General features: G+C 58.5%; 1 protein-coding gene across 1 annotated transcript; it reads right to left on the bottom strand.

The window, feature by feature from the left end:
• Positions 1 to 11,826: 11,826 nt before the first annotated feature.
• Positions 11,827 to 13,671, bottom strand: FAM43A (family with sequence similarity 43 member A). The gene has a single exon (XM_050902472.1). It carries the CDS (start codon positions 13,620 to 13,622, stop codon positions 12,534 to 12,536), a length of 1,089 nt encoding a protein of 362 aa, XP_050758429.1. The 5' UTR covers positions 13,623 to 13,671; the 3' UTR covers positions 11,827 to 12,533.

A 13,671-nucleotide genomic window follows, 5' to 3' on the forward strand; every position in this document is an offset into this window, starting at 1 on the left:
ACTTGTGAACGGTGCTCACATGGGTGAGGACTCGCTTCGTTCATTGACAAATAGTGGCCGCTTGGGAAATGAAGTGCAGCCGTCATTCGGCTTTGCACAGCGATCCTGCACAGCAGCTGAGAGCATGGATCTGGCTGGGGTGGCAGGAGGAACTCGGTTTGCAGATTGCAATTACCTTCGCTGTCCTCTATCCAGGGCTGAGCAACCAGCTCCCTCCTGGCAGGGGTCAGGGCTTCTCCAGCAGCCACCCGGCGCTGGGTGCAGGAGGACCCGGGGGGGCCTTGGGGGGCAGCCGCCCCACAGCCATCGCAGGGAAGTGGCAGCGGCGAAGGGGGTATGTGGAGGGCTGGGAACGGGGCTGGAGTGGCCTCAGGTCTCATTGCTGGAGTGGCCTCAGCTCTCATTGCTGGAGCATCCCTGGCCCTGCAGAGTCCAGCGGGGTGCGCAGCCCAAGCCTGAGCAGGACTCAGTGGCACCGGGAGGGCACCAGCCGGCACTGCTGGGATGCTCCTGCCAAGCACCAGCGTTTTCCCAGCTGGAGGAGCAGCTGGAGCTCAGTCCCCTCCCAGGGCCACATCTCCAAAGAGAAATGGAAACACTATCCTTGCAGCTCTGCGTGCTGGACTTGCTCACAGAGGCAGAGCCTCTGGGGAGGCCAACATGTCTGCAACGTTTGCAGGAGCAGAGGTGTTTTCCCTCCATCCCAGGAGAGGAGCTGCTCACCTGGCCAGCCGAGCAAAGCTCAACGCTCATCAGACATGGGTGCTGCAGGTCCTCGAGCCTTGGTGGCTCAAGGCTGGCACCCGTTGGCACCCCTTGGCACCCTTGGTGCCGGTGAGCTGAGGGGCGGTGCAGCCAGGTGGGAGCCAGCTGCTGGGCTGCTGCAGAAAGTCAGCAACATCCACCAGCCTCCTGAGAGCATCGTCTAGCACCGAGTTATTTCTAGGCCACAGCAGTTATTGGGAAGGCATTACAGAGCTGTGAGGTACAGCATGTCTCTCAGCTGGAGGTGCGCTCGTCAGCTTGGGAGCAGCACACACCAGCTGTCCTTCAGGGGCTCGCTGGCTTTTGACTTCACTCCACTTCAAAGCCCGGGCTCCTTATGTGCATTTTAGCGACGTTGACACACTTCAGGTTTCTAGGCCAAGCAAGAGCTTTGATTCCGTGCTGCACTCAGCAGCTCTGCGTGAAGGTAGCCTGCAGTTAAGTAAGGTGAGAGGCTGAAAGTGGTTCAATTTTGCAACAATAGCTGAGAACAAAGTACAGATTTTACCATTTAAAACTGGGACAAAACAGAGCTGGAAGGTTTTTGTGGGGTTATTTTTTTTCATTTTCCTTTTAACACCCAGTAGCCTTTTTTGAGTTGAATTAAATATACGGTATCCGTGGCCTTTGCCTCATGCTGGAGCATTCCCGTTTGCATCCAAATGGCAAAGCCAGGACAGGGCAGCAGCATCTGGGGAGGGAAGGAAGCAGAAGAAGGGGACGAGAGGGACCTCAGCTCGGGCTTGCTCTCCTGGCCAGGGCTCGTCCTGGTCTCTGCTGCTGGCTCCTCTCAGCACTGCTATTTTTTTCTTCTTTTTTTGTCCTGCACTTAGCACATCCAGCTTATGTGTAGGCCTGGGGTACATAGGAGTGACACCAAGACAAGCAATTAATCCTAATTGAGCTGGTCTGGTGGCTTTTGTTCTCCTTCCACCCTGGGCTGACCTGCAGAGCATCTCTTCACCTTGCCAAAGAGTATTTTTATGTTAAACAACTAAAAGTCATCATCACCGTAATGGTTCTTATGGCAACCCAGCAAACTGAGCTCTTAAAAGCTCCTCTTGCTTAATGCATCTCTTGTATGTGGGCCGTTACGCTTACCTTACCCCTGGGAACATGGGCAAGCCCTGAGGCTGAGCCAGCTCCTCTCTGAGCTGCCCCCCCAAACAGGAGAGGAGGGCTCACCCATGCCCGCGGAGGGCACCCGAGTAGCAAAGCAAGTGCAATCACTGCCACCTCCATCACGCACCACTATGTTCCTTATGGATACCATACGGTCCATAACAGCCTCGGAACCATTTCCCTCCTTACAGTCTGAATTTTAAATCACCCTGCAGCCTCCTCCTGAAAACCTGCCGAGCTGAAGCCGCTGCAGGTCATGTTGTGTAATTTGCTGTTGCAAGACAAAGAAAACAAGTTCTTCTTTTTCACAATTACCAAACCACTTCATCAAGCAATTTCCCTGCCTCTGTGCTTCGGTTTCAGTTAACAGTATTCCTCGGGGAGGGAAAGTCTAACTGCACCTCTGAGTGACTTACTGCTGGTTCTGCCATTACAGACGATTGTGAAAAGTTGCTTAAGTGCCATAACTGCCGGCAGCAGCTTTTCCATGCCTTGCACTAGAGCCGAACCTGGACGAGGCTCACTGGGATTGCAGGCAGATGCTGGCCAGAGGGGCTTGTGCAGCCTCGCCTCCGTCGCTAGCCCTCCAGCTTTCGGCTGCCTCTCCCTGGGGTCGAGCCCCATCTGCCTGTTTCAGTGTGGCTCTCACTGGGGGCTCTGCCCTCGCATGCAAAAGCCCTGGTCCTGATGAACCGGCTCCCGCCGGGGGTCCCAGCACAGCCCCAGGTGCTTGGCAGGGGCTTGGCACCAGCCGGGGAGGGGGAATGTCACCCCTACTTCGGGGTGGAGGGCAGGGAGGGGGCTGTCTCCGCAGCACACAGCCGTTACGGGGGAACCGCAAGCCTCTGTATGAAGCAACTCCCTGCGGCAGCTACTCATGGCCCGGGGCGTCCCTGTCACCCCGTGCATGGCACAGTGGGAGGAGCACAGCTCCCCACACCAGAGCAGGCATCGGGGCCAGCAGCGAAGCTTGGCTGCTCTGAACTAGGGGATGCCGATTTCCTCCCCGTCGCCCCACAGCAGGAGCTGGCACCAGGGCTGTTCAGGCCGGCGGGTGCTCCCGGGTGGGCTGCCACTGCGCCGGGAGCAGGCAGGCCAGCCCACCACCACCAGCTTTTAGGACTGAGCCGTGCCGGGGTGTGGGGTCTGTGTCTCTGCTGCCGCCTTTCCCACACTTTAGAGCTGCCCCACTGGTGCTTCCCCAGGGACTGGGGGCAGCACCAGGGCCAGGCATGGGGACCGAGGGCCAGGACCCCCCATATCATCTCTTTTGCAGTGTGAGGGCAGCACCCCCATTTCGCGGAGGGCAGGACCCTGGGTCTCGGCTCGCTGCAGCTCAGCTGCCAGCCCCTTGAAGCCCCAGTGGCCCTGAGGAGCCCACGGGGGTGCCCGGGCTCGCGGCCGGCCGCAGCTCTGCTCCGACCCCTCCAAACTTCCTGCATTTGTTTCGCTTGAGCTATTTGGGGGAAGCAGAGTGTTGTTATGTCTTCAGGTCAGCATCTATTTAGAGAAGGATAATGCCATTGTGGGGGAGGACAATGAGAACATTAAACGCCTAAAATTCTGTCTCTCACTATTTTGACTAATTTCTTTTTTTTTTCAAATGGGTATTTCCTTGGAAAACTACAGTGAGATTTGATGGGCCTCGGTGGGGGGGTAAAGCATGAGTCAAGCCCGCCAAGATGAGCCCAGACTGATCCCTGCTTTAGTCCTACTGCAGGCAGGTGAATCCTGCCCGCTGCCTGTTCAGGAGCAGATCAGAGGAAGGTCAGGTTACGAAAGAGAAGGGATGGCCAGCGCAGGAGCAGAGCTCCCCAGGAGACCTCCGTGCAGAGGACAGCAGCCACCCCCTCCTGCCACTTTCCTAGAGCTATGTTTAGCTCCTGGTTTGCTTGGGGAACCCAGATGAGCACCTGGGACATCTTAATGTCATTGTCCCACCAGAGCTGGCTTTAGGGGACTTTTTTCCCTTGCAGGATATAACTAATTGGACCTGACATCAGGGAGAGTCATGTTGGGTCCTGAAATAGCTTTCTGCACAGCGTTATTCACAAGGTGCCATGGGGAAGTGTGGGTGTAAGTGCCCATGGAGCCGCTTTCGCAGGCGCTGGGTTGCTGCGTGGCCATGGAGCGCACCTGAGCTCAGGTCATGTCTCGAGTCCTGGCAGCCCAAACTGGGGAGCAGAACTAATGACCGTCTATGGCCTGGCTGATGAACGCCAAGTCTGGGTTAGCCCAGAGGTGCAATAAGGACTCTCAGTCTTTCTACTGCTGCCCAGCAGGTCCTTGCAGTACCCCGAGTCTGCAGCAGTCCTTGCTCTTCTGCCTTGCTCACCGGCGGCAGCCTGGAGGGTCTGGTTTCTTTGGTGTTTCTCTCTTCAGTAACAGCAGTGAAAGCCGGGCAGAGGCAGCAGGTTCAGCTCACTTCAAAGCAGCAGTAATCGAAAGGTCTCTATGGGACTGGGCTGGGAGTCCAAAAAGGGAGAAGGCAGATCTTCCGGTGCCCTTTCCTAGCAATGGCTGTGTACCTCCTGGCTGCCAGCTCCAGCAGATCCTGGTGGACCTTAGGGTCTCCGGCACAGCTGCACCATGCTGTATGCTCTGCTAGAAATCTGCTGAGACCTTGCTCCAGCCAGTGCTGGAGCCAGTGTTTTTTTGCAGCAGTGTCATATGTGGGGGATAACTGCTGTACTGGTGTGTGTGGAGTAACTGCTGTACTGGTGTGCGTGGAATAACTGCTGTACTGGTGCAAAGGACTCCCCTCCTTGCCATGCAGAGCCTTTGCACTAGGAGACACTCTCTAAAGCCTGGACATTGCTTAAGAAAGTAAAATTAGATCAGAGCAACACTAAAGATAAGCGGCTCAGTTCTCATCCTGCAACTCGCCAAAGCAGTGTGGCAGGCGGGAGGCAGGACGGGACACAGTGTCACCTGCAGGGACAGTGGCAGACTGCCCCGGGGGAGCCCGAGCTCATAGACCTGCCCCAGCCCTGCACTGATCAGAGCTGGATGTGCAGAGGTATTGGGGATGCTGGGGGGATGCAGGACATGGACATGGGGTGTTGTTGCTGCTGCTAAGCCAGGGCAGGGACCTGTGTGTTATTCCTGCACTGGGGATCCCTCCAGGTGGGTCAGGCTACGTCCCAGATGAAGGTGGATGGTGGGACGGGGAAGGGCTTCCCATGGCTCTGGCTGCTTCTCAGGGGTCTGTGCATGATGGAGATGCAGCACATACCCTGCTCTCTCTGGCTGCATCCTCCCCTTGCTCATTTGCCTCCTGGCTATGGTGCCTGTCGCTGCCGGGGCCCTGGCAAGCTGCCTTCAGTTCGGGCTCTCCTGGGACCCCCAGAGAAGGTGGTGGGCAGGGCACAGACCCCAGGACCTGCCCCTGCTGCCGGGAAGCCTCCACTGGCAGAAGCAGGCTGCAGGGCAAACACAGTCCTGTTCATGTTTAGAAGTTATCATCACTAACGCTCAGCTTTAATTAGCTATTGCCAATGAATGTTCCTGCCAGTAGCTGCCTGGGGCCGGCTCTCCACTCCGGCCTCACCTCCTGGGCCACGGGGAACATGAATGGAGCTGCTCCTGGGGGTCAGCAACCACAGTGTGCACGGACAGAGATAGCACAGGTCTCCCTGCTCAGAAACAAGTATTTCCAGACTATTCTCCTCCACTTCCAGGAGAAGAGAAGATGTTTTTGCACCAAAGTGGGCTGCTCTCAGGTGATCCCATTGCTGATCCTGGAGCTGAAGTTAAAATCCCTGTGCCAGGCAGAGGGGAATGAGACTTCCCAATGCCCAGAACAAGGTGCTGGGGAAATACCACATCCCTGCCTGCTGTCCCTGCTAGCTGCCTTGCCGTCCCTGCGGACCTGCTTCAAGCAGCAGAATGAGAAGTTGCTGTTAGGAAAAGCAGGCAGCTGCATTCACATTTGGCTCTATTGTTTCATAATTATTAGCAGAGAGATTGAAAATGTAATTATGATAATTAAGCTAAATCGCAATCTTCCTACAGGAGCTACCGAATTATTTATATCAACTTTTCATCCTAATTCCCTTAACCATTCCCTGCCCAGAGGAGGAGGAGCCTTCACCGCTCCAGCCTGCCCGCACTGTGCCAGCGCACGCAATCCTCACCAGCATTTGCTGAAACAGCAGTGAGTGGCAGCTCTTACTCAGCACGACATTGGGATGGGAAAAGAGCCATGTGAGAGACAGCAGCCCTGAGGGCTGGAGCGCTCCGGGGGCCAGGAGCCACAGCAAGAGTCGAGAGCTGGAGGGGAGCGTGCAGGGCTGGGAAAGGCAGCGCCTGGCTGCAGGCAGGGCTGGCTGGAAAGGGCAGAGCGATGCTGGGCAGACGCTCAGCAGGATGCGGCTGCCAAGACTGGATTTGGGTGCTGCGTCTTCTGTCCGTCGGGGTGGAGGGTGTACCTGCCACCATGATTTTTGGAGCTGGAATGAGCACACAGCTCAGCATAGCAGGACTCGAGGGCCATGGCATGCCCAGGCCAGCTTGCTGCAGAGCCCGGCTCTGCGCACAAACCCAGCAGCAGTGGCTTCGGCGCTGTCGCTCTGCCGGCTCCCTCCAGGAACGCTGTCAGCTCTAGTTAATGTCACAGTTTAGCTTTCTCATGCATCCGAGCAGACTGCGTGCAACTTCACGGTGCTGTGGGAAGAGCAATGAATCCCACCCCGGAGCCTTTTCCTTGCGTCCCCTGGGGTCTGCAGAGCGCCTGTGCCGGAGCAGCAGGGATTTCCAGAGCCGGACATGATGCTGAGCGTGTCACCCCTCTATGCAGGGTGGCAGCAGGACCAGCTGCAGGAGGCAGGCTGCCCAGCTGCCCCCCATTTCGGAGCAGAAGAGCATGGGAGGAGCTCTATAGGCACAGCCCTTTCCTGAGGCCAGTTCTCCAGAGGAGATCTCACGTCCTTCCCACGGAGCTGAGGACATGTTTGGAGCATGGGGACAGATGATGTGTACCATGATGTGCCACCACTGGGACCGGGGCACATGGGACAGAGCTGAAGGGCAGTAGCATGAAAGCCCAGATGCGTACAGCAAGCAGCCCCTGCCCTTCGGCAGTCCTGGGCTATCCCGTCCCAGACCTTGCCCACCTCCTGCCATCAATGGGGCTTGGTTTAAGCTCACAGATGGGAGCTGGGCTCTGGCTTACCAAGGCTGAGCACGCAGAGCACCTCCCAGCTTGGGAAAAAGCATTTTGCAGCCTTTCTCCTGCCTCCACCCCTCAGCAGCAGCATGGAGCGCAGTGACCAAGGCCGGATCCTGGAGGGTGCTGGGCAGCTGCAGCCTGGAGCTCAGCTCCTTGCAGAGCCACCATGTCAAGCCAAGGACAGGATTGGGCCCATGCCCTTCATTATATAACTCTTTCTCCACGTGTTTTCGTAGCACTCAGCCGTCCCGCCGGGCAGAGCCCCCACCGGCAAGGGGGAATGTCATGTTTTTTTGAATGCATAGCTTTGATTTCACGCCAGGTCGTCGCAGCGGCCAATTCCAGCACCCCCACCCCCCCAGCTCATGCACCTTGCAGGGCATTCACCAAGATGCAGCCCCTTACGAGCCACCAGCCAGCAAGCTGGAGGTGTCACCTCGCCTGGGGTGGGTGATGGAGCTGTGGGGAGAAGCAGAACCCCAGAGGCCAGGCCAGGTCGGTTCATCCGCGGGGCTCAAAGAGCCCCGCGGATGAGCCGACCTGGCCTGGCCTCTGGGACCCCATGCTGTCCATGCCCTGCCCTGGCTGCCTGCCCTCGCATTCCTGTCCCCGAACATCACCTCCTTCCAGCTGCTGGGGAAAACAGCCCCCCGCTGCTACCAGCGGCTGGGGTGAGGAGGGGGAGCCGCCTTCACGGCATGTGAGCTCTGTGGGAGCTGAGGCTGCTGCTGGCCTTGGAAATGCAGGTTTTTTTTTCCTCCCGGCTCCAGGGGAAGCGGGAGGTGAGGCACAGCCGGCTGGTGCTGCGCACTGCTTGCAGCACGGCAGGTTTTTTCCGTCACCGATGGGACCCTGGCCACCCTCGCCCAAGAAAACCAGGGGTTGTGCAGTGCTGTCACCCACACCCCTTTGGATGATTTGAAGGTAGGACACCTGCCCTGTGCCTCCTTTGCAGGCTGAAATTTGGGGGGTTTCCCCACTAAGTAATGGGGGGTTGGTGTGATGGCCAAGAACTGAGCAATGGGACAGTTGTGGTGTCTTGGGGATGACTAACAGCAGTGGGACAGGTCAGCCACTCTTCTCCAACACACCACCAAGGAGGAAATCCTGATGCCTTCCTGCTTCCCCATGAGAGTCGCAGCGTGTGTGCTGAAGGTGGCTCGGAACCGCCCCAGGAGCTGGGGCTGTACTTGATACTGGGTATTGCCTGTAGATCCCAAAAAGCAAGAGGTTTTCACCACTGACCTGGTGACATGCAACCAGACCTCGCACCTGGGAGTCCAAAGCAGCCCCTCAGCCAGCAGTTCTCGCAGCATCGCCCCGGGTCAGACAAACTGGATGTCCCCCATGCAGGGCATGTCACCAAACTGAACTGCAAATCATTATGGATCTAAATCAGAACTGCCGTCTGGGCTAAAAGTAATTTCATGACCTGGCTCACTCCACTTGAGCACTGGCTAATTTTTCTGGTTGTAGATGATATTTTTTCCTGTTGTGGATGAGGAAGATCTCAGGACGGGAGAAGGTCATGCTAAGGGCAGAGAAAAACAAGAAGCTACACATGGGATCCTGCAAACATTTCCACATTTGTGTGGCCCCTCTCAGCCTCTTTACCTATGTGCAGGAGTAAGTCTGTAGTACAGCAGCAAATACACAAAGTCAACAAATAATAGTATTAGCAACAAATGCTCTTTCTCCCTTAATCTCTTCATACTCTGGGAATCATCGTTGTTGCCTGGAATAATCGCATGCTCTGTTTAGCCATGATACGCTCTGGAAATCTCAGGCACCTGGTGCGCTACCTAAGCTGACTTGCCAAAGCATCAGCCCCATGTGCCAGATTCAGACCAGCAGCTGAAGCCTGTAGGGCAGGATCATTGCCTTTCCTGGTGTTGTATCATTTGTTACGGGTATTTTCTGACCAATTCATCACATGCTGTCTGCTAGGTCAGAGCTGTGTGGAGCTCAGCGTTCAACCTTGCCGTGCTGGAAACCTCCAAGGGCTGCCCGAGCCCAGGCAGGAGCATGGCTCACCGAGCCCTGGCTGATGTGCCAGTGAGCAGGGCAGTGATTTGCACCAGTGGCAGATAGCAATGCTTGACTTGTAATTCTGCAAACATCTGTTCCCACATTTGACTTCTCCCCACACAGTCCAAACCTACCGGCAGAGCAATCAGGCTGCCTTTGCTCTCCCTTTGCAGGCCCGTCCCTGGGAAAGCAGCGGTGGGATGGGGCTGCTGGCTGTTGGGGAGCAGAGTTTCAGAGGCCGCGCTGCTCTTTGCACAGCCCATATGCCTCAGCTGCGTCAAGGGCTGATTCACCATCCCTGGCTGTAGAGCTGAGTTAGCACTGATGGATGGAGCCTGATTGACAGGGGAACATGCGTCTCCGCTGACAGACTGAGCAGGGGCCGGGCCGTGCTTGGTGGGACGCTGCACCTCGTCTGCAGGGAGCAGCCCTGGCACAGGGGCTGGCATCAGCCCCACCGCTGAGCAGAGACCACAGAACAGTTTGTCCTCTACCGATGGGAGCAGTGCCTAGGACAGGAATGGCCTCACGGCAGTCAGCAAAGCCCGCGTGTCCCACAGAGGCCTTTCCCAAAGCCCTGTGCTTCTCCCGGGCTGTCTCCCCATCTGCCAGCAGCAGGCTTTTCAGCTCGGCAAGAAGCTACTTGTTTTGAAAGAAAATCAGCAGCAGCTCAGCCCTTTACTCGAACCTATTGCAGAGAAGGTCTCGCTCTCTCCTTCTCTCATCCTAGGGAGATGCTCCTTCAAACTTGCTGTGCAGAAAATATAATGACCTTTTTCTCCTTACATGCACTTGGTCTCATTTGTAGGCCCATGCATGCTGCTACGGGGAGGGTACAGCAGTTAAGCACACATGAATAACCTCGCAGTAGCACTGCAGACAACTGTATGATTTTTTTTTCAATGGTTCTAGTACCAAAATATCCCACGCACAAAAGGATTTGGACCCTACATTTACAGCTAATGATCTGTACAGGCCTCTAAGGAAACTGCACAGTAGCCCTGCTAATGGCTTCAAGGGGAAATGCTTCAGGCCCTGGTTGCTGCTGGTGCTGCTCAGGGAATTGTGCTTTCAGCTCCAGCATGCGATAAAAACCTTTCCTTACTGTTGCAGACATGATGGCTCTTCTGGAGAGAGGAAAGGCATTGACTGAGCTAATGCCGTTAACCGCCTTTAAGCACACACAGAGGATGTAAAGCAAACACCGCCCGGTCATTCAGCAGCTGGGGTTAGCTCAAACCAGCCTGTGAATTCCCCGGCGTGCCCAGCTCTCAGGGTGCTGTATCACTGCCCTGCTCCAAGTGCTACCTGCTCCCTCCACCCCAGGAGAGAGCAGGCAGTGACAGAGAGCCCTGGGCGTAGACCTGGGGCATTCATGATCTCCAGGGCACTGAAGGTGCCCCACTGTGGGCAAGGCAGCCTCGCAGCCCCCACCCTGGGGAAAGCACTGCAGGATAAGCTTTCCCTGGTGTTTCATTTCCCCCTCATCACCTGCCCCTTCCCTCCCTGGGCAAGGCAAGGGGAGCTTTGCCTGAGAAAGAGCAGCAAGACGCACTTTTTCTTTTGCGAGGTGTGTCTCAGCAGTGCCAGCCTGAGCATGCTCACATCCAGCAGTGGCCACTGTCACCTGCCGCATCTCGCTGCCCATCACGGCTGAGTGTGACCTGGGCAAGAAGGTGCCCATTCTGAGGGGGGCTCCCCCCTCTCGCCATTACCCCTTCCCGTGCAAACCACCCCGGCGTACTTCCCTCCTCAGACTGACTCACACTGAGGCAATGGTAAAAGCTTCTCGCCGGTGCGGTGGCAGATTTTGCAATCTGTTTTAATGAGGTATTTACAAGTTTGGAGGCTGGCTCCTTGCACAAGGAGTGCGGCCTGGTCCCGACAGCTGGTTGGGCTTTTCATTGACATTCCTGCAACTCGCCCGATTGCAGCACAGGCGCAGTGGAAAACATGTAGACATCAGAAATGCCAGATTAATTATCTCTTAATTGATACCTCCACTTGGGGACAAATGAAACCGGAACATCTCTACTGCCCTGGGAGCCTGCCACTTACAAACAGATTTCCAGCTAAAAATACCACGGCAGTCCCGTGGCTAATCAACTTCGCTGCTTACCCAGGGTGAGGTTATGAAATTGTCTCGGGCTGGCGCTGCGAGCGGCGGGGAACCACCTGTGGCAGCGGCGCCCGAATGCAAACCCCGGGAGGGCTGCGCAGTGCTCGCAGTGCCCACGAGCGCGCGGCCAGGCAGGCAGCAGCTCGCCCCACGCCAGCGTCCGAGCTGCGCAGTTAGGGTTCTCGAGGCTACGATCCAGCCAGAGAGCCCCCGACACGAGGCTTCTTGCACATTCCTGCCCCTGTCGTTAGAGGCTGCAGAGAGAAAACCTCATCCCTGTGTCTTATAAGAGACCTTAAGTGCCCAGTGCGTTTCCCTGCAGATTTCCAGCTGGCTTGGGAATCACCCTCGGTGCTTGCAAGGGCCTTTCTGTGCTGTGCCCTCCTGCAGCTACAACACACCCCAAGGAATCTCTCCCCCCCCCCCCATCTCCTTACAGGAACGCACAGAGAGGCCAAATCGCCACAGCGACTCCAGTTTCTTTTAAATTACTGTCATCTTTATTTTCTTCACGTATGTGCAAACAGAGGAGATCGCAATGGTGGTGTTCTTAAAAATAACAAAATGTATTTGCATACATTTCCCTATGTACAGGTGAACAGCCACAGGTAGAGTCGTCTTTTGCACAGCAAAAGATCTAGAGCATTGAGACCGGGGACAGGACCGGGGCCCAAAAAAAGGGTCTAACTTAAAAATAATAATAAAAAAAAAAATTCACAACAGTGCAAACCTCTCGGACACGACAGCGCGATGGAGTGACTTTAATGGAGCAAACGGTGGGGGGCCCTCTCGGATGTGAGATTTCTGACTGTAAACAAGGCGCAACACCTCCCTCCCGCCGCCCTCCCCGGGGAAAGCTATTCCAGGAATTTGGCAGATCTTCAAGGGCTGAGCCGGAGGTAAACAGCCCGCGGCCGCCTCCCCTCCTCGGGCCACGGCGGGCTGGGGCCCGGCTCCGGCGGCCACCGGCACCGGGAGGGGCGGCCGCTCCCCGGGATGCTGCGGGACGCGGGGGCGCCGCAGGGAACCAGGGCGCCCGGAGGGGACCCGGTGCGCCCCGGCGGGGCCGTGCACTCCCGGAGGGGACACGGTGCGCCCCGGGGGGGGCCGTGCACTCCCGGAGGGACGGAGGGGACCCGGTGCGCCCCGGCAGGGCCGTGCACTCCCGGCGGGGACCCGGTGCGCCCCAGCGGGGCCATGCACTCCCGGGGGGACCCGGTGCTCCCCAGCGGGGCCGTGCACTCCCGGAAGGACCGGGGGGACCCGGTGCGCCCCGGCGGCGCCGTGCACTCCCGGAGGGGACCGCGCACCCCCGGCGCGGCCGAGCGCTCAGCCGGTCTCGGGGTCGCCGGGGGGCGGCTGCTCGGCGCCGTTGCAGGGCGGGGCGGCGCCGTCCGGGCCGTTGCTCTCCAGGGAGGACTCGCTGCCCGTGCTCTCGCCCGAGAGCAGGCGGCGGACGCGGAGGTCGGCGCGCAGCGAGCGCAGGTCGTTGCCCAGGCTGAGCCCGCCCAGGTCGCGGAGGAGCTGGCCCAGCTCCGGGCCCTCGCCGCGGCCGGCGCCGGCGCGCAGCAGCTCGCCCTCGGGCTCGCCCAGCGCCTCCAGGATGTCCTCGCAGTCGCAGTGCATGGCCCGCTCCTCCTGCTCCTCGCCCAGCAGGTCCTCCGTGATGGAGCCCAGCTTGGGCGCGCTGCGGCTCCGCTCCACCGGCGGCTTGTAGCAGCACTGCCCGTTGAGCAGCTTGCGCAGCGGCACCAGCGGGATGCTCTGCTCGCCCACCAGCTGCTGCTGCTGGTGCCGCGCGTCGTCCCGCTTCTTCAGCCGGCGGAACTCGGCCAGCGCCGTGGCCGAGGTCTGGTAGAGCAGCAGGGCCATGGCCTTCGCCTTCTCGGGCTTGGAGACCAGCACGGCGTGGCACCGCAGCATCACCGCCTTGTGCTTCAGCTCGTGGCGGTAGATCCAGGCGAAGACGCGCGGCAGGCGCGGGTCGGCCACGCAGTAGGTGACCCGGTGCAGCAGGTAGAGGTGGCCGGGCCGGCGCAGCCCCTTGTCCTCGGCGTGGGCCATGCGGATGCCCTGCGCGCTGATGGTCAGCTTCATCTTGGTGCCCTGCCGGCCCGCCTCGCTCTTGCTCCAGATCTTGCAGACGGCCAGGTCGGTGCAGCCCTCGCCCTTGGACTGGATGGTGGTGGCGTTGCCCAGGTAGAGCACGGTGTACGTGGGGTCCTCGCTGGTCACGCGGAATTTCCGCCGCTTGGAGCGGAACATGCTGCCCACGCGGTGCAGGGCGCTCTCGGGGCAGGCGCGGGCCAGCGAGGTGAGCGCCGAGTAGTGGACGCTCACCGCGTACCCCTTGGGCTTGCTCTGCCGCCGCGCCTCGCCTGCCACCAGCTCCACCTTGCTCCGCTTCCAGGGCAGCATCGCCCCGCGGAGCCGCGGCTAGGCGCCGCGCCGACGGCTCCGGGCGCGG

The sequence above is a fragment of the Gymnogyps californianus genome, chromosome 10 (genome assembly GCF_018139145.2).
Source record: "Gymnogyps californianus isolate 813 chromosome 10, ASM1813914v2, whole genome shotgun sequence".
Classification (NCBI taxonomy): domain Eukaryota; kingdom Metazoa; phylum Chordata; class Aves; order Accipitriformes; family Cathartidae; genus Gymnogyps; species Gymnogyps californianus.

Bases quoted from the DNA above. Each gene is read 5' to 3' on its own strand.
- FAM43A (XM_050902472.1), bottom strand. From the start codon at position 13,622: ATGCTGCCCTGGAAGCGGAGCAAGGTGGAGCTGGTGGCAGGCGAGGCG.